This window comes from Coturnix japonica, chromosome 22 (assembly GCF_001577835.2).
Source record: "Coturnix japonica isolate 7356 chromosome 22, Coturnix japonica 2.1, whole genome shotgun sequence".
Taxonomy (NCBI): Eukaryota; Metazoa; Chordata; class Aves; order Galliformes; family Phasianidae; genus Coturnix; species Coturnix japonica.
In genome coordinates this window covers 1,116,481-1,136,479 of record NC_029537.1, presented here as the reverse complement: position 1 = coordinate 1,136,479, position 19,999 = coordinate 1,116,481, and the positions used below count along the sequence as shown (strand labels likewise).

At 51.7% G+C, this 19,999-nt stretch overlaps 1 protein-coding gene across 1 annotated transcript; it reads right to left on the bottom strand.

Moving 5' to 3' along the window:
* Positions 1-856: 856 nt before the first annotated feature.
* Positions 857-19,942, bottom strand: KANSL3 (KAT8 regulatory NSL complex subunit 3). Its single transcript, XM_032448859.1, has 22 exons — positions 19,671-19,942; positions 17,974-18,144; positions 17,536-17,626; positions 17,056-17,241; positions 16,749-16,880; positions 16,521-16,637; positions 16,138-16,239; positions 15,979-16,050; positions 15,618-15,692; positions 15,201-15,358; positions 14,362-14,424; positions 13,715-13,910; positions 13,289-13,445; positions 12,190-12,267; positions 10,368-10,559; positions 8,672-8,756; positions 7,664-7,815; positions 7,250-7,362; positions 6,427-6,646; positions 6,100-6,233; positions 3,362-3,503; positions 857-1,538 (listed from the first exon to the last, which is right to left on the bottom strand). The coding sequence occupies exons 1-22, from the start codon at positions 19,889-19,891 to the stop codon at positions 1,003-1,005; spliced, it is 3,393 nt and encodes a 1,130-aa protein (XP_032304750.1). The 5' UTR covers positions 19,892-19,942; the 3' UTR covers positions 857-1,002.
* Positions 19,943-19,999: the final 57 nt, after the last annotated feature.

Below are 19,999 nucleotides of genomic sequence, written 5' to 3'. Positions count from 1 at the left end.
CCATAACAATCGCATTTCCTCTGCTGCGGTGGTTGGAAGAGCTGACAATAGGATCTGCTCAAAGGCAGCAGGATGAGGAAGTGAGCAGAGATGTCAGAAATGTGGCTGCTGTCAGGGTGGGGAGCATGGACCTCCCCCAGCACCACAGAGATCCACAATGAGTCTTGGGCAGCAAACACAACTTGGTGCCCCCCATCCCTCCAGGGAAGAGGGTGTTGAGGGCTCAGGGTACGGCAGAGCCACAACAACATGCAGAGCATTGAGATTAACCCCAGCAGTAATAGAAATACAAACAGCAAATCACAGCTCTCAGCTCCAGCCTGTGAAAGCAACCCCAGTGACAGACCTGGTCCTGAGCCCTGGAACACACGGATCCTGGAAAACTACCTTTAATGCTGCCAACGTCAGCTTTATCTCATCCCCTTGGGACTCCATTTGGGGGCTGCTTCCCCCATTTCAGGCTGGTTGTTGACGACACTTTATGCTCTGTGATACACAACTATAAAGGTTAAATCCTGCTCTGCACCCTCAGAGCTTTATCAACAAGTTCAAATCTTCTCAGAAGCAGAAAACCAAAGGGATGTTCCAATGGAACAGCTTCTCTCATTGCTGCTCCCAGGACCCACAGCGCAATGTTGCTTTGTCTGTCCGTGCACTCAAGGCGAGAGAAATCAGACCAACAAAGCTGGGCTCATTCAAACACTCAGAGCATCTAAGAAACCCAATTCAAACACTCAGAGCATCTAAGAAACCCAATTCAAACACTCAGAGCATCTAAGAAGCCCCCAGTGCAGCTGCTGAAAGAGCAGCTTTTAGGAGAGCCAGGTATGATGAAGCCAGTGAATATATTTATATATATATATATATATAAAAGATTTATTAAACAGCTCAACAAAACCAGAAAACACCCCCTCAGTTTGCTAGAGCCCAAATCAGCCCCATCAGCACAGGGCTGCCCTCCCCCCTCCCACCCCACAGCCATGCTGAGGGTCCCCCAGGTCCCTATGGCTTCTGGCCCAGCGCAGGCCCTGCTGTAGTGATGACAGAGGAGCTGCTCAGCGTTAGGAGGGCAGCCCCAGTCCCTCCTGGCAGCAAGTGTCTGTTTGTCAGGGTCTCTCTGGCATGGAGGAGGGTGCTTCCATCATCCACCACAGAGGGGACCCTCCCCAAGGTCTCCATCGCCCCCAACGTGTGGCTGAGGGTTGAGGTGCTCCTGGTCAGACTGACCTTGTCCCCAATGGACCCGTCGGCTTTCATGGTGGCCAGTGTTGAGGTGAGGATGACGGCTTTGGAAGCAGGCTGCAGGATGGGTCCCACTTTGGAGTGCACCAGGCTGCTGGGAGGACTGGGAGCGCCAGCCAACGGGGGGGAGGCAAAGGTGACGGGGCCAGCAGGAGAGCTGGCAGAGGAGGAGGAAGGTTGGATGCCTGGCAGTTTGAGGGGGACTGAGGTAGCCTCATCCATCACAGACTTGGTCAGAGCAGACAGCTTGGCATCTGACATGACGTACAGGGTCTTCATGGGGCTGGCTGTGGTCACTGCAGAGAAGGGAAGGACATGGTCAGCAGTCATGGGGGCAGGGGGCCCACCCTGGGCTGCAGCCCTGGGAGCAAAGTGGAAGGGCTTCAGGCTGTACTTTTGGAAACCCCTCTGCCCCATTTTGCCTTCAGAGTGACTGCAAAACAAACTCCAGCACTGTCATGGGCTGGGCAGAGCATGGCAAGGGGACCCCAAACCTGCCAGCTCCCTTTGTAGACCCCTCAGATCAGTCCAGGAATCCTCTCCCCAGGATGGTCCCTTCCCACAGGGCCAGGACTCTGGTCTCTTCCTTGCCACGTAATCTCCATCCCACTCTCCAGGCTCTCACACAGCTCAGGCATCCCCAGCTCTGTCCCACCAGCAGTGAAGGCTTCTGCAGGTGCTCAGATGCTCGTCACGCTCCACCCCAACAGCAGCAAGAAGCCATCAGTGAAGCCCTTTGTGCTCTAAGGCAACAGCAGAGTTTGCATGTGATGGCTCCTTCATCTAAGCCTGCTCCTCCAGGAACCACAGCCCATGGGAAGGAGACTTTACTGAAACCCAATCACCAGGGTTAGATGTGCTCAATACACTGGGAAAGGCTTGTAGACCTGCTGCTGATTCAAGATCCTAACCTGGAACAGCCCATGGTTCACCCCAGCTGGTAACATCAGGTTACCATCAGGGGTGAGAGTCACCAGCAGCACAGAGCCAACCTCTCCAAAAGAGAACACCAGGCTCAAAGACAGAGAACACAGAGCAAAGGCTGAGGAGCAGCCAACTAACAGAGCTGGGACATCCCACCATCCCTGAGGGGACAGAGAGGCCAGAACAGCAGGAACAGGAGACTGAGCACTCCAAACAGGGCGAGGAAGCAGCACAGTGAGATGGAGATGCTGGCAGGCATCTGAAACAACCATGAAACAGAGCTTGGAGAAAACACATCAACACCCCAGTTCATGCTGCTGCTCTATAGCAGCTTCACTACAAACTGGTCCACCCGCTGAACGAAGAGCCAACCTCAACCTCCAGAAGTTACCCACTTATCACAAGTAGCAAGGACACAGAAAACAAAACACAGGAGAAGAATTAAACCCAGCACTTCTGTGACTCCCTGCTGAGTCCTGGGGGAAAAACAGCAGGGAGTCGTGGGGGGGTCAGCGCTGATTAGAGTTACAGCTGGGTCTGATGCCTGCAAGGAAAGCCAGCAGCACAGTGAAGGATCCCACACATCAACACCACCCGGAGCTGCTGTGTTTGCCCTCTGGGAAGCTGGCACAGCTTCTTCATTCCACCAGATCTGGTTTGTGTCCCACAGACCTGCTCATCTTCCCAACAGAGCAGCAAAGCAGCTGGGCAGAGGGAAACGGAAGCACAGGGTTGGCAGGAGGGGGCTCTTTTGTACAGGATTCTATTTCATTTGTAAGTCTGAGGCTGTGAGCTGCTGGGTAGTGGCTCTGCAATATTTATTTAGGTGTAATTGGATGGTTCTGCTCTCCCTAAGGAAGGGAAATAAGTGCAGGCAGCAGGGAGAGCGCTGTCAGCATGTGGTGGGGGTCCTAAAGACACCAATAATCCCTTTGGGCTGACACTTTACACTCCACTCTTTGGCTCAAGGCAGCAGCTGACAAACCAGAACGCCGTGTACTTGTGTGTAGAAGCCACGAGGGACCTCACTTAAAGGAGAAAGGAAAAAGAATCATAAAAAGTCAACAGCCTTAAAAATGATGAAGAATTGGGGCAGCTCTTCCCCACTGTGACTCCACGCTCTGCCCTGCAGACATGGCTCCCAGCAATGGCCCCCAGGCTGGCTGCCCGCGCCCCCCACGGCCGTGAGCCTCACCTAGGGGTGCTGCTGAGGGGTTGGTGGGAGCCATCTCTGCAGCAGCCTGGGCTTTGCTGAGATCCATCTGAGGCAGCAGATTGCCAGGGGAGGCGGCGCTGGAAGCTGGGGCGGCCAAGTTCCCAACTGCACCGTCCGGAGCCTGGAAGGGTTAAAGTAACCGAGAGCTACTGCAGAGCCGGGGGGGGAGTGGGGTTACAGCATCACTGGGGGGCTGCAACCATTCCTTGGGGTCTGTGCTGTCCCTCAGCTCAATATCAGAGCACTCTCTCCCTGCTTCCTGCCCTCACTTCCATGTTCACTCAGCAAAATCCACAGCATCGGTGCTTTAAGGTGTGACGGTGCCATTCACAGCACCAACAATGCTGTCAGAACAAACCCACCCCCTTCTTCAGGAGTGGAATGGGATATCTGACCCCACTGCAGGGAGGTCAGCCCTGCTCTATTTGCTCTTCAGCAATACTGAAGTGACAGCCTGGAGCTCAAAACCAGTCCTCACATCACCTGCACGCAAGAAGAAAGCGCTGCGACCATCAGCACTGCTGAAAGCTCAGCAAATAAGGGACGGAAACACTACACACCACCCAGAGTCATGAGAGCTGCCCCCGATTTGGGGAGGAAGATGCATGAGAGATTCCTGCCCAAGGGTCAAAGCCATCAGCTCTGCTTGCAGCTCTTCACGTCACAGCATAAATCCTCTTGCCACAAAGCATCAGCATCACTACATTTCTACACAGCTGCCATCGGGAAATCACCACGCTGCAGAGAGGAACTCATTCAGAAAAGCAACATTCAAACCACATTGGAACTTCTTGTGTTTTCACTCCAGTACGACCTAAATGCTCCTTTTCCTCAAGCCCAGAGAAGATTCCTCATCTTCCCACCCCCCCATTTACTGCCTATAGGGGGAGGAAAGGTTTCACCCCCCCCCATCCACCCCCACTCTGCATCTCAGCAGCCACCAGCACCATCCCAGCCCCCAGAGTTAGAAAGCACAGCACACACAGCAATGCAATGCAATGCAATGCGATGCAATGCAATGCGTGGGCTTCACGCTTCCTGCTCAGACACACTGAAGTCAGCTGGAATTTCAAAAGAAAACCCAACCAACAAAAGCTTTTGGCTGCTGCTGAAAACACAAGAGCTGAAGCTCTGCCATAATCCCCAACCCCCCCCACACACCAAAGCCTTTTGTAAACTTGCTCTTTTCCAGGAAGCCCCGCTGGATTACGTAATCCTGTGTGCTAAAGGTACACACGAGCTGATGTCAAGGGCTATAATTAGTCACAAAAACACACAGCTCACTCCGTTTCCTGTAAGAGCCTGCGCTTTCAGTTTGCTTTTCAAGCAGCTCTCACACCGTTAAGCCACTGCCTTGAACACACACACTCAGCACTGGAGCTACAAGTCACAGTCTACAACCAAACGCTGAGTTTCAAGTGTGGCTGCCTGAAAACACTGACCTGTATGTGAACCCATTCACCCCAGAGTTTATCTGTGTAAAAGCTCACGCCGCTGCTTTGCTGCTCTTCCATCAGCTGTACTGCACCTTTTAGGTAACAAAGCCCTGAAATGAAAGTGTGTCAGCCTTGATGGTGCCTTCAAATGGCTTCTGAAGAGCATTAAAGCTGAAAGCATTAAAGGTGAAGAGATCTGGAGTGAGCGCTGTGATGGTGGGACACCCTGAGCTCAGGTGGGATCTGCACAGGGGATAACTGAGTGTCACTTGCTCTGTGTTGCTGAGCTCTATTACCAGCCCTTGCAGACTGTGTTGTGTTAGCAGTGACTGAAAGAAACGCAGAAGTCAGGGGAGGAAGGATGTGGCTGCTCAGAAATCTCAGCTTTAACCAGAAGCAAACCAGGACTCTGCATGGAAGCTACAGGCAACGGTGGCTGCAGGGCCAGCTCTGAAGCAGCACAGGATAAATGAAAGACTCACGGCTGCTGCTGTCAGTACTTACCCACTTTCCATCCAAAGGCTCAACCTGTAGGACAGCAGCTTCCTACACATCCCAGGACTTTGAGCAACCCCAAACAGCAGCAAGGAGCAGGAGCATGCTCCCTGTCCCCATGATATTGCCCATAACACAGTTCACCCCAATACCCAGGACTAGAACCACAGAGCTTTGTCTGCAAAGCAAAGACTGCTCCGTACCTCCTGCACCAATTCACCTACCTGTGCTGGTGACAACAGGAGGAGGAAAGTCAGAAGTGAGAGAACAGCGTCTCTCACCCAACAACAAAAACAAAGCAGAAGCTGGGGACCTGCCGTTGGAAAAAGCAGGGTATCCCAACACCCAGAGGGCCCAGCACTACATCAGGGCATCTAATAGTCAGAAGAAGGATTTCTAAGAGGGATACAATGCCAGACAGTGCAGCCAACCCCCTTTCTTCTGCCTGAACAGCCAGGGGATAGACAACAGAAGCAGCTTCCCTCCTCCCACCAAATCCTGTGGCTGCCAAGAAAGCCCAAAGCTTCAGGAAGAGTTTCCCTACTAATGTCAGCATTACAAATCCAGACAGCAGGTTTCCTTGGTGTGGTACCAGCACCAAATCTCTGTAGGAAACAACCCTGCTGCTAAAAGGTGTGAAGTTAACCTGGGTTCTCTAATCAACAGCAATAAGCTCATCATACCCAAGAGAAACATAGTGAGCAAGAACACCTTCCCCAGGGCAGCTGCCTCTGCCCTCACAGCAGCACTGGATGCTTTCTCTATGCAGAAGGTATCAAAGATTACCTGTGGTGCCTGTGTCTGCATCGGCTGCTCCTCCACCTGGGGCTGCACCGTCCCCATTGCAGCCTGGCTAAGCGTTGTCACACGGCTGGGCTGCCCACGCAGCGTCACAGTGATGGTCGTGGGGGCCTTCAGGCCTAAGAAAACATGCAAAAACAACATCCCTGAGACACAGGAACTGCAGAGGCCATGCTCACCAGCTGGGGCTGCAGCATGAGCCTCCTCCTGCTCATAATAAATTGCCACCAAAAGTGCCTTTCCACAGCTCCAAGAAGGTGAAATAAGCTTTGCTAACAGCAGTTCTGGGGGATGATGGGGTGCTGGACTCACCTGCTGCCTGGTTGGAGATCTGAGCCAAGCCAGGGAGGCTGCTGGCCAGCTTTGCCAGTCCTCCATTCGTCAGCAGCTGGTGAATGGCCGTGGGCTTCCCACTCGCTGCAGCTCCCACTGACAAAGAGGTGGCAACTGGGATGGTGCGGACTATGGTGCCAGTGCCTGTGGTGATGGCACTCAGGTTCTGGATGGGTGTGGGTGTCTTCACAGCTGAGGTCTGGAAGGTAAAGCAGAAGCACTGAGTATCTGGAAGGAAGGAGGCTGCTGGGGTGGCACAGCATCTCCCTCCCACAGCAGCAAGGGGGGCAGATGGAGAGTTTTTACACGCCATCCAGGTCTAAAGTGAAGCTGCCCCTTCCCACCTGCACACACTCACTGCAACTTAAAGCATGCCAAGAAGAAACTATGGCTATGCTTGTAAGGAGCCTCCTGCTCTGAATAGGGCCTCAAAGCGAAAAGCTGGGGAGCATTGTTTAACAGAACCACAGATGTGAATTTTCCCAGAAGAAAAATTATTAGAAAGATTAGTGATCTCCCTCAGAATCCATCCTGTGAGCTCTTCTCAGTATTTTCTGGTAGCTGCAAAGCCTGGTTTTGAGTAAAATTTCCCATAGCCCCATTTCCTAGAACCCACAGCACTGACAGGAACCCTTACCCCCAGCACTCAGCCAAACCTCAGACATTATTTCGCTGCAGCTCACGCCCAGCACCGCTCATTTGTTCCTGGGACAAACGTGGCTTATTTAGGCTCCCTCCAGCTTCTACCACTTTACCCTCCATACAGCTTCCCTTCAGAGAGTAATGTTTGCAGGCTGCATACTTGCACTGGTGTCCCAGCTGCAGCCACGCTGGCAGGAAGGGCAGATGACTTAGTCCCGATGTCTTGCAGGCTGAAGCTCAGCCCTTGCAGCAGGCTGCTGGCAGAAGCTGCTCCTTGCAATGGAAAAAAGAAAACATAGAAATCAGGTTTGGAGAATTAAGCACCATCAAATCCCAGGTCTAGAGGACAGTAAATTGTTCTTTAAAGAGGAGGGTCCCAAGCAGCTGGACTCAAAGTTGGTGGGGATCATCCTGGGCACACAACAACACACAGCACAACCTTGCTGGGAGCTAAACATGTGAAACACAGGAGGCAAGATACTGCTCCTATCTGAGAGGAGGGAACTTTGGCTATCTCGAGGCATCAAGGTTTACCTTTTCCAATCACAATAAAGGGATGGAGAGAGGCAGGTACCTTGGAGGGCACTGGCTGGCTGGGCCTGCATGCAGTGGGTGCTGCTGGCCACCAGCCTGCTCTGCAGGGCATGGAAAGCACTGGGCGTCGTGCTGCTGGGGATGGCGGCAGACGGAGCAGGACTCACCGAGCTTTCTGCTGCTGAGCCCAGCCTGCAAAAGAAGCAGAAGAAAAAGATGTTTCTTGGTGATAAAACTACACGTGGCGAGGCAAGATAGCTTTGTCAGCACACTGTTAGAACACACAGAGTAGGGAGGTGATGAGATAAAAAGCCCAAAACATGAGAAGCTCCCCTGCGTCCACCACAGCAGCTAGAGCAAGGAGTGAGAACACTGTATTTCCAAATGCGAAGTGATCCTGTTATGTGTGTGTGCCTGCCTAAGTGCTGCCACCCTACACAGAAGCCATTTACCTCCAAGTGAAACGTTTCCCATTTAAAACCTACTTTCTATTTGAGAACAGCTCTTCTTCCTCTCCCCTCCCAGATCAGTCAGGGTCCAGTTCTCCAAAGCACGGTTTGAATTAAAAGGGAAAACAGTGATGTGAGAAACTGTCAACACCAGATTCATTGCCCAAAGGAAATCCCTGTGGTCAGTTACTTTCAAAGCCAATACTGAGAATTCTTTATCTTTGGGGGGGGGAAAAAAACCAACACCACAAAAGAAATGATTTACCATCAGTGAGTGAAGGGAAAGAATTAAGACAGCACTACGCTTTTGGCCAAGACAACAACACAGTGATTCAAAAGACAAAGAGAAGCAGTTCTAAAGTAAGCTTGAGTTTGGATAACTATACAGAAATAGGGCCCAGCAGGCGAAATACCTTCTGCCCATTTCCATCACTTGTAGATTGGACCATCAGCCCACAGATAGTTTCCAGGAGCTTAAGAGTCCCCCGTACATCAGGAAGATGAGAGGCAGCCCCACAGGCAGAAATCGCTGCATTGTGGTGCCCTGCAACAGCAGCCCATCAGAGCAGCCTGCAGATAACAGTGAAAGGTGCACTCACTTGGAGGTGGCGAGCAGTCCGAAGGGCTCCTTCCCACCCGACACAGACTGGCTGACTGCCATGGGGAATGGCTTTCCTGAGACAACTGCAAGAGAAAAAGAAGACACCTCAACTTTCTGTCCTCTATAAGCCTTGAGGGATTCCTCTGCTCCCACAGACAGCCCAGCACTGCAGGCCATGGGTTCATCCTGCTCACAAAGCTTCTTAAAGAAACCTGCAGCCATCCATTCCCTCTGGAGCCACCACACAACAACATCAAGAGCATCAAATAGAGCAAGAGTTGCAAATGAAAACAAGAATGCTGTCATTATCCAAGTGTTACAGCAGACAGGACCAAAGGAATCGGCTTCAAAGCCCTCACCAACAACTGCAAACCTGTCTCCTAAGTGCCAGCACCACTCAGCCCCTCCTTGCAGGCCTCACAGCACAGCTCTGCCACCTGGATTGCTGAGCTAAGGTCTGCCTGCTCCATTCTGTAGGCATTCTTTACAGACACAAAATACACAGGGATGCCAGGAGTCACGGTATTTGTTTATTGTGTCACAAGGTCGGTTTATTGCAGCCTTTTGGGATACAAGTGAGTGTGTCTGGTGCTTCCTTCCTGCTCACACACGGTAAGAGGGGAATCTTGTTTGGTTCATGTTTACTTCTGCAATTCATTTCCTTTCTGTGAAAAGAAGGTGGGAAAAATTAAAAATAAAAATAAATTAAAAGATAATGCCAGAAACCAGAGATCTTCAAAGCTGCCAGAAGATGAGCTGCAACCCTGAGAAAGGATGCGTATTTATTAGTTAATCCTTGCAGTTTAAAACAGCCATTACCCAAGAAAGGCTTCTGAAGGAGCAAGGTTTGCTTCTCTGCTTTTAAAGCCAGACTAATATCTGGAATGGAGATGCTGACCCCTCAAGCCCTGCCCTGCACCAACCTAATGCTAATACTGAGTAACTGCCTCATGCATCTGGGGCTCTGAGATGAGGCAGCAGCAAGATAATGTCCTTCAAGCACAGCAGGGAGAGCGGATGAAGCTTCTGGCCTCCTTCACAAAGGTTTGAGGGGAAGCAAACCAAGCACATCGCCTCTTCTTGGACTGAAAGGACCTCTGCAATGCTTGTCATGGTGGGCTTTTCCCAGGAGAAGAGCTGGGATTTGCTAACATATGTACAAAGGGTTTGATGCACTAAATCTCAGACTGCAGCACAGCCTGAGCAGGGTCAGCAGAGCTCAGCTGAATCGTGGAACCTGAACAAAGATCTTCCAGAGGGAGGAACGTCACCATTCCCCACAAAGCAGGAGCACATTCCAGGGGAGAGCTTGGCTCAGGGGCCACAAGGAGGCAGCAGAACCGGAGACCCACAGGACCTACTTGGAGCACACACTCACCACGACCAGCATCCTGCCTCCAGCAGCACCTGGTGCTTCAGAGAAGGTACAGAATCCTCCTTGCAGCTCACAAGCACATCATGGATACACCTACCAAGTCCAGGCTACACAAAGCCAGCCCCCCCATGTGCCCCCAGCTACCCCCAGCAGCACCGCACCACTCGTGCCTTTGAGCCTCTGTTTTCTGCAGCTACCTCCTCAAAAAGGAAAAAGCAAAAGCACAGCTCCCCTCCCCTCCCTGTGCCCCAGAGGAGCCGGTGTGGGCGCAGCCCCAGCAGCACTCTGGTTTACAAGCAGCTATGCCACGGCAACTCACTTTCTGCCTGGGTGCTGAGGGGTGCTCCGTTCCCCACGCCAGCAGCATCTCCGTGAGAGACAATGGTCACCTTGATTTTGGCTCGTTTGGATGTTTTGCTGCACTGGGTCGGGCTGGGGGTCTGATGCCTCTTCAGCTGCACGCGCACATCATCTTTCTCAGCCCCTTCTGAGTGCTCTGAGGAGACTGGAACTGGGGGACACAGAAGGAGCTTTTTGAAACGGCCGATTCCTTGAGGTTGGTGCAGCTCAGCTGTGCGCACCAAGGTGTGGAGAAGGGTCACATGCCCATGCAGACTTCTGCAGCTCCTTTCATGCCAGCCTTGCCCATCTCCCATGCACCAGGAGCCCTCGCTTCTCCTTTTCACCACCTACACCGACTTCTGTGTTCCCTGAGCTGCAGTCTCAGGGCCAGTACTTAGCTTAAGCCACTCCAAGGCTAAGGCAAGACAGCATAGGAAGTCTGTTCTGCCATCTATAAGAGAAAAAAAGGATGCCTACAGCAATAACATCTTTGCAGAAACACTTTTCATGTCCAAGTTGGGTACACCCAATCCTGGCATCATCCCTGATGTCCCGATGAGGAGAATGCAGGTGTTCTGGGATCAGCACTCAGTCTCTCTGCTCCTCCAACACACCAGCCAAGCTACCTGTGTGCCTGGCACTCAGTACATCCCTTCCAGCCCCGAGAGATGGACAGAAGCGCAGAGGTGGCCACGAAGCAGGAGCACAGGAGGTGCTGCAGCAAAGCCAAGCCCTGCACTGCTTGGTACTGGGGAGAAAAGCAGCAAGCTGAGATTTCTCTTCCACACCAACTGCTCGTTTTGCTGTTATATCCTTGACCCATCACATCCACTTCATTCTGCCTACAGTATAAGCTTGCTGGGGAAAGGATTAACCAGAAAGTGCATGACAAGCACTGCAGGGCAGCACAAGGCAAAGATGCAGGCACAAAATGCCACGTCCCAACCATTCACTGCATACCCCACCATTGGTATGGTGTATTTTGCAGCAGCAGGGGGAAAACTCCAGAGAGCACTCTCCATCCGGATAGATGCAAGCCAGCTAACTCCCTGTTTGCAAGTCTCTACAACTAAGTCAAAAGCCTGGATGCCAAAAGACACGTTGTCTCTCACTCAACTACACACATGCTTGGTTCAAATCACCCTTTGGAGACCTCTCCAGGTGTGCACCAAAGCCCACGGTGTCACCAGCCAAGCAGGACAGTGAAAAGGCACATGCACAGCTCATCAGTTTCCCTTCCCAGCAGATGCTGGGTAAGCACACAGTTCAAAGTGACCACAGTGTTGCTTTCAAACAAGGCTCAAGAGTGAAAGTAACCTGTAAGACAACCAGCTTGGTCCAATACTGGGCCCCGGTATTGCTTCTGGGGTTGTATGTGCAGTTTGGACCACAGTTTGTTCTGAGACCACAGCTGAGCCACTTGGCAGCTCTTCACTTCCATGCTCAACAGCAGTAAGGACACTCCACAACATGCAGCCTGACCCCAGCACAAGGAAGGTGTTAAACTCATGATACAAATCACCCCCTGTCCAGCAGAGCAGGACTGCTGCCAGTTTACGCCAGTATTTATCTGTGCAGCAGGAATAGGGAAGAGCTCAAGAGGTGTTAATGCTCTCAGTTGGCACACAAGCCGTTTGCTTAAGCTTCAAACGCAGCAACGAGGAAGCAAAAAGCAGGAGGACAAAGGGAAACGTCGGGTTGTGACCCAAACCAGTGCGAGGGAAGAGGAAGATGTCAAAAGGAAGTAGCAGAAAGAGAGAGAGGCAGAGAGAGACAGTGGGAAGTGAGGAGATACTCACCAAAGAGACATGAAGAGGTGCCAGGAGGAAGAGCTTTCCTCACCAGCATGTTTTGTTTCAGAAAAGCAGCAAACTGAGCTGAAATGAATCAGAGAGAATTACAGTATCACAGCCCGGCTCTGGAGGGGCAGCAAGCTGCAGGGACACCGCTGTGACCCACAGACACCTGGGAGCAGGCAGGCAAACAGCTCTGGGCATGGCCACCACCTCATCCCTCATCACCTAGTGCCAAGGAACACACGCTAGAAGCCACACAGCAGCAGCTCCACAAACCCTCCACCTGCCTTCCACGTGCTGCCTAGAAACTTCCACAACTACAACAGCAATGAAGCAGATTGCTTTAGCTCATCCCCTGAGGAACTAGAGAGATGCAAGGCTAACTTTCCCTCTGGAGCCTATACTGACTTGAGAGCGTGCAGGGTCACACAGCAGCAGACAACAAGCAGCCTGTTTAGAGCCATCTCAAGCAAACAAACAAGCACAGAAAGGAAGATGAAGAACTATTCCCCACCTACTGCTGATTTTTGCCACAAGTGATCACGCTTTCAACAAAACCATTACCTACATTCACAGCTTTTACAGTCAGACTGAAGCTGGTCAATAAGGGTTTTAATCAGCATCCAACAGGACAAAAAACCCACAGCTCGGAGCAGGTTTTCCTCTGTGTTTGATACAAGATGACTCCAGTTACCAAAGTCCCACTGTTTCAGTTAGAATTCAACATCCTTAGTCATCACCTGAGTATATTTAATCCCCCTCCCAAGCAGCCTTGGGGATATCAGACATCAGTTAAGGGGCTCACAGATAAAAGAGGATGAGAGTATGGCTATGAGGTGGTTTGGTCAGTTATAACTAGTGAAAATCCTTCCCACTTGGAACAGTAACAAGGCTCTGCCAGCTGCACAAGCACCACGTCCAACCTAATTTCACCTCCCCACAAGCTGCTGCATTCCAAACGGCAATAACAGGGAACTGAGCTGCAGAGCAAGTTGCCACAGGAAGGATTCAGAACAGCACTCAGAAGATAAAACCTAAAGAAGTCAGGGAGAAAAGCAAAAAATCCGGATGGGAAGAAGGTAAGAAAGCCACCAGCTGTTACCTTGGGCCTGCTTGTGTGTCAGGATCGTGTCTGTCCTCTGCACCTGCCTCTTGAGCAGCTGAGCGGTACTGATAGGGGTGGGCTTCTGGATGGAGGACACAGCAGCCATTTTAGTCTTGGGGCTTGAAGTGGGGCTGCTGGAGACGCTGGATAGGTCCTGGATAAGACAAGGAACACCTCTTATTCCACGTTTCCCTGAGCAGAGGCAGTCCTAACCTTAAGTATGCACAGAACGTGTGTCCCTCGGCTGAAAAAGACAGAACTCTCAATGTTTGTTCACCCAATCGTCAGCCATTCATCCTTTCACATCCTCTTGCCTTTCTCCCAAAGCTTAGCACCTCTCACTGCCCATTCCAGCTGCACAAAACCATCTCCTCACACAACCTCAGCCCTCCTCAGCTCCCCATGCCCTGCAGGACACCCCACCTCAGAGCCTGAGGGCGATGCAGGCACTCTGGACACTGGCAAGGTAGGCCTGCTGGTTCCTCCCAGCAAATGAAATGACAGATCCCTCCTGGCTGAGTCCCACAGCTTCTTTTCAGCATCCAGGTCACGGGGACAGGAGCCCAAGTGGCTCTCTGCTCGAGTGAGGATGCCAGTCAGGAAGTCAGCCATTCCATCTGAAGCAAGATGAAACAAACAGTCGGGTTGTGTGGCACAAAACTCTCTAAAAATAAGTAGTCTTCACAGCTTAAATAAAAAAGAGCTCGGGATTCCCAAAGAAGCAAACTGATAGGGGTTTTAAGAGAGCCCTAAAATATTGCAGATGGACCTCAGTGTTCACATTAAGCTGATACTGCACCGAGTTCTGTCAAATGAAAGAGAAATGTGATGGTTTCTCCCAAAGAATTGCTTGCTTCCCCAGGCAGAAAACTAAGTGTTGTTTTAAGTACCCAAGCACGAAGCTTACTTCTCTCCTCTGCCAAGGGAACAACCACTTCAAAGCACCTCTGGAGAGATCACTCAGGTCAACCAGTACTGGCAGCAAGGTTATCACTTGTGGTCACTGAGCTGTTTCAGCACGTTCTTTCAACAGGTACAAAGTATAAAAGGAAGAGAGCTCTGCCTTTACCTGGATGCACCTGTCCACCATGCTCTGGGTCAGGCCTTCTGATTTCTTTTTGGCTTTACTTATCCTGTGGAATAAATAAACAGATGGAAGTCAGCAAACATTTGTTTCTCCCCTTTCGTGCCCGCTACACCATCCTTCACTTGAGAGTACAATTCACATGGCAGCAGGTTTACTACTCCCCTGCACAGATCCTACAAAGGTCTGAGTTGGTTCCACCAGTGCTCAACTCAAGAGCACCGCCTGCTGGAAAAACGAGGTCTGCCTCTTGCTAACAAGAGCCCAGCACAGCTGAGCTCACAACCAAAGCTTTTGGCTGAATAAATACAGCATTTCCTTTCCTTCAGAGCTTCAACTGTGTCACAGTTTGACACTTCTTTCTGACTTACACAATGCTCTACAACCTCGTCCACCACCCCCATTCTCATACACACAACCTGCTCCAGTTTTTGGTGCTGTTATTCCAGACACACACAAGTGTGACTGGAGAACAAGATCCAAAGCTGAAACCTTATGTGCTTCCTGCAAGGCTCTGGCAGTCTCCCTCACTCCAACACTGGACACAGCCTCCATAAGCTGCATATTCCAGAGCCAAGGTGGAAAAAAATACAAGCAGATTCCTGCTCTGTTATCATACAATGCTGTACCCTGGATTTCCTACCTACAACAGGCAGAAACAAGGCAAACTTATAACAGAAAAACAAACCAAACAACCTGCTACCCAACACATCAGCTTTTGAACAAGACTGAGATTGCATTAGGACCAGATGTTTTGATGTGCATTTCAGATCCTGCCCAGCAGCCCTTATGGGAAGGAAGGATCCATCCGTGAGCACAGCACACCTGAGATTGTCATCTGCTCCTCCCACCACCACCATGCTGTTATCAGCTCGGATCTTCTCCCGGAAATCTTCCATTGCTTCGATGTTGCACTGCAGGGAGTTCTGACCAATGACAAAGAGGACGGGGGTCTTCATCTCCAGGAGGGGGTCGTCAACATCCTGCAAGAGAACGGGAAACTGTGGTTCAGATGAGCTGTGCTGGGATGTTCCCTGGACACACCAGAACAAGCAACACACGTAAGACCCCCTAAAAGCAGCAGCAAAATCACATCATGCGAGGAAACCCACAATAGATGTGAAACCACCTCCAAACAAAAACCCCCAGTTGTTTCTAGACTGCCAAGCTAGACTATATGAAACAGCTGGAAGTTAAATAAAATACAGTTAATAAAATGCCCCCTGCCCCATTGGTCCTTACCCCTCTGGGGCCATCAACTGTTAGAAGAGGGAATCCAAGGCACACAACTGCAGTGACGTATTCCATCACTGAAACCTGGGTAGAAAAAAGCAAGAGTCAGCATCCCAACAGTCCAACACATCAGTGCTGTGAAGGATGCTTCACTGGGTTCAGAAACACCGTGTCTATTTAGGCCTTCATTTGTTGAACAAATGGGTTTGGGGAAGAAACACAGGGGAAATCAAGCCCTCAGGATTAAAAGGGATGAGCCTCAGCAAGAGAAAAGGGAAGAGAATCATCCAGCAGTCTTAAAAGCTATGGTCATTTTTAATCTAAATCTGAAGAAAAGCTGTCAAAGGGCCTCCCTGTAACACGTACTTACATGACAGGCCACCAAGGCACCAGTGTTCCACCCGATGAGGATGATGGGCTTGTGAGAGAAGTGGTTGTGAATCTACAGGAGGAAAAAGGCCATCAGTGGAGAGGGGCAAGCAATGAGGCGATGCCTTTGGGCAGCACAGCAGAGCACAGCAGATCTCACCTCCGCCACTTTGCTTCTCACTGCCCCAATCATGTGTTCCAGGCACTGCAACACTCCCACCCCGCTGCCGTTGTTCAGCAGGTGGGTGGCGATGGGGATCACCTGTGGGGTGAAATTAAAGAGGAATAAATGAGGAAGGCACCATAACCTCACTCCTCCGTCCAGACTCTTTCTACTGGACTCCAGTCTTACATCAGCCTTGGGCAACTCCACCCCACTGTGTGCCCCAAATGCAGCAGGCAGCAGATGTCAGCCTATACTCAGCACAATCAAATACTCTGGGGCACCAAAGGATTATAAAAACATGCTCAACAGCTGCACTCTGCCACAGCTGTTAATGGGAATCTTCCAACCCCCCTGCCTTCCAAACCATCCACACCAACCTTTCCCAAGCAGGAAAGCTGCGACTGCCAGAATCGGTGCCGTCGAGAAGTGGGGAACATGGAGTTGGAGGGTCCAGAGGAAGCAATCAGGATGAGGGGGGAACCAGGTAATTTGCTCTGCAAAATTCAACAAGTGATGCGTAAGCAAAAGTGACCTCCCAACCCAAATCTCCACCACTTGCTGTTCTGGGAATGAGAATGGCTTCTCAGTCCCTGTGAGACACTCACTGGTTTATTATGGGACAAGACCCCCACTGCAGGGTCCCAAGGTCTCTTCAGCAGCAGAGACAGAGCCTCAGCACCTGCTGCCCCCGTCTTGGTGGTGGAGGAGAGCAGCATCCTATCGATCAGAGTGGGGATCTGGAATCAGAGGAGGAAAGGACTGAGAAAATGCACATAGGATTTAAGGGCCTTTTAAACATCATCAGAGCTTCAAAGAAAAAGGATAAAGCTTCCACTGGTTTCCTTTTAATGAGCTTTAATAAAGGGAGAACATTATAAGAAACAGTAAGAACTCTTTCACTGCTCTCATCACCTTTCCTTTAAGTGTTTGCAGAGCATCCAGGTAAGCAGCCAGCACTGGCAAACTGAGGGTTTCCACTAAGGTCGTGTGAAGCCACTGGATCAGTTTGGTGTCCCAGTTCACACTAGCCAGTGCTTGGTGGACTCTCCGAGCACATTTGTCCACTGCTATCCTCCTCAGGACTGGTTCATTGCAAGCCTAGGATCCAGGACATTAAAGGAGAATAAAAACCATTATGGGAAAAGTCAAACATGCCCTGTTCACCCCAAACCACAGGAATGTATCAGCTCCAAGTACTCTGGCAGCAAGCAAGGGTCAACATCCCCTCAATAGGGACAAAATCACACCTCAGACAAGCCCAGAGTTCCCTGTTTCTTAAGGCCTTACAACCCAAAGGCCAGGACTTTCCTTGCTTTGCTAGGGAGGACTGAATAAAAACACACAACAACTCTGCTGGAAGGTAGAAGAGCAGCAGGGAATAAGAGCTCTTACCCCTTCGTTGGCCAAGCGAGCCAGCCTGTCAGACTGCAGTGCTTTGTGAATCTTGTTAAATAGTTTGTTCTGGGCCATCGTCCAGCCCGTCCTGGAGAGAAAACCAAAGGGGTAACGCTGCTCACAAACCCATCCCAGTCCTTCCAGCTGCCACATGCTCCCAAAGCAGGTAAACAGCCCCAAGCAGAAGCAACAGAACCCAAAAATAAGACCAAAACAATCACTCTCTTTAGCACAGGTTACCTCCCTACTCCTCCAAACCACCATTCCTCCTCATGTCAAGAGTTCAGATCGACTAACCATGCTTACAGGGAGGGTTTACAATGGTAGATCTGACTCACATCCTCTTATTTTTAACTTGACAGCATTGTATTATGGCTGAGATGGGGATCTGTGTGCCATCTAACAACAGTGTCCCGAGCCATTGCCATTCGTTACCTGTTCACATGTTCCTCCCAGTCATCTGGGGGTGGAGGGGCATCTGCATCCGTGCGAGCAAACATGACGTGCCTCTCACACTCGTTCATCACGCTGCGTGCCTTCTGGTTGTCATAGAGAGGCACCGGCGTGGCTGTCACCGTCTCGACATCAATGGGGACATCTGCTTCACTGCAAGGAAAAATCATGCTTCAGAGAGAGGGGATGATCGCTTTGTACTCCCACACCTCAGCCCCTCCATCATGTTGCAGCCCCCAGCCCCAGAAAACTGGTAATCACAGCCTGAACCTCTGATTAATCAGCTGAGACAAGTGTCAGGTCAGCTGTGGGAGCACAGGTGAGAGTAATTTAGCTCCTGGAAGGGTTGGAGCTTGACTCCACCTCCTCTAGACCTCATTTAAGGGCTGACCACCACTAAGGCAGCATCTCTTGGAGACTGCCTCAGCATTTCCCAGCAAAGGCATCCATATTGGTGAGTCTTTCCTTATAAATAACCTTTTGAATATCTGTTACCATCTTTGTATCATTCCACCTTACACCCACAGACCCCACAACCCGCTCCTGTGTGTCCCTGGTCCGCATCTCTCACACACCAGCCTGGCTCTGATTGGGATCCCTCCCAGGACCCTCCACATAGACCTCTATATGGCATCTGCACCCAAAACCCCTCACTTCCACCTCAAAAACAGCCCCAAAGCCTCCTTACAGACCCCTACATACCAACACAGATCCACCCCGCTCCCCAACCCCCTCAAAATGCCGCTCATTAAGAATCCCAGGACCCTCTTCAGAGTCTCTCAGACCCCCAAGTCACAAACTTTCACCTCACAATCCCCCAAACCCCACTCAGAGACCACCCCAGAACCCACCTCACAGAGACCTACAGACCCCTCAGACCCCCAGATCCTAACATTCACCTCACAAACCACCCCAGGCCCCATCCCACTGACCTCTAACAGCCCCTCAGCCCCCCAACCTGACACCTTCCATTCACAAACAACCCCACAGAGGCCTACAGCCCCCTCAGCCCCCCAGACCCCAAACCTTCTCCTCACAAACCACCCCAGACCCCCAACAGCCCCCAGACCCTCTATAGAGGCCCATTCTCGACCCCAAGACAACACTTTCCCCTCAGAAACCAACTCACAAAGGCCTACAGCCCCTCATAGACCCCTCAGCCCCCAAACCTTCTCTATAGAGGCCCATTCTCAACCCCAACACGACACTACCCCTTCAGAAACCACCCCAGAGGCCTACAGCCCCTCATAGAGCCCTCAGCCCCCCAGACCCCAAACCTCCTCCTCACAAACCACTCCGGACCCCTAACGGCCCCTCAGCCCCCAGACCCTCTATAGAGGCCCATTCTCGACCCCACAGAGGCCTACAGCCCCTCATAGACCCCTAACAGCCCCCAAACCTTCTCTATAGAGGTCCATTCTCGACCCAAACCAACACTTTCCCTTCAGAAACCCCCTCACAGAGGCCTACAGCCCCTCACAGCCCCCTCAGCCCCCCAGACCCCAAACCTCCTCCTCACAAACCACCCCAGACCCCTTACAGCCCCCAGACCCTCTCTAGAGGCCCATTCTCGACCCCATAGAACCCTACAGCCCCCCATAGACCCCATAGACCCCCATATCTCCTCACAAACCACCCCATATCCCCCCATATCCCCCCATATCCCCCCATATCCTCACAGTGCGGTGCCGGGCTGCCTCCTTGGGGTGAGGAACAGCATTCGGGCCGGTCGGGCGGCGCTGGCATCCGGGTGGGCGCTCCAAGGTTTGGCGTAGCTGTGATCCAAGCACACCAGGTCGAGCTCCCGCTCGTGAGCCGACAGCTGCAGCAGCAGCGAGGTGCCCATCCTCCTCGCCGACCATTGCAATTCACGATCTCGTTCCCCGCCGCGATGCGCCATGACACCCCCCCGACCCCGGCCGCCCCGCGGCGCGCAATGCGCATGCGCCGCCAGAGGGGGGGCGGGGGGAGCAAGGCGCATGCGCAGAAAGGAGAGGCGGAGGGAAGA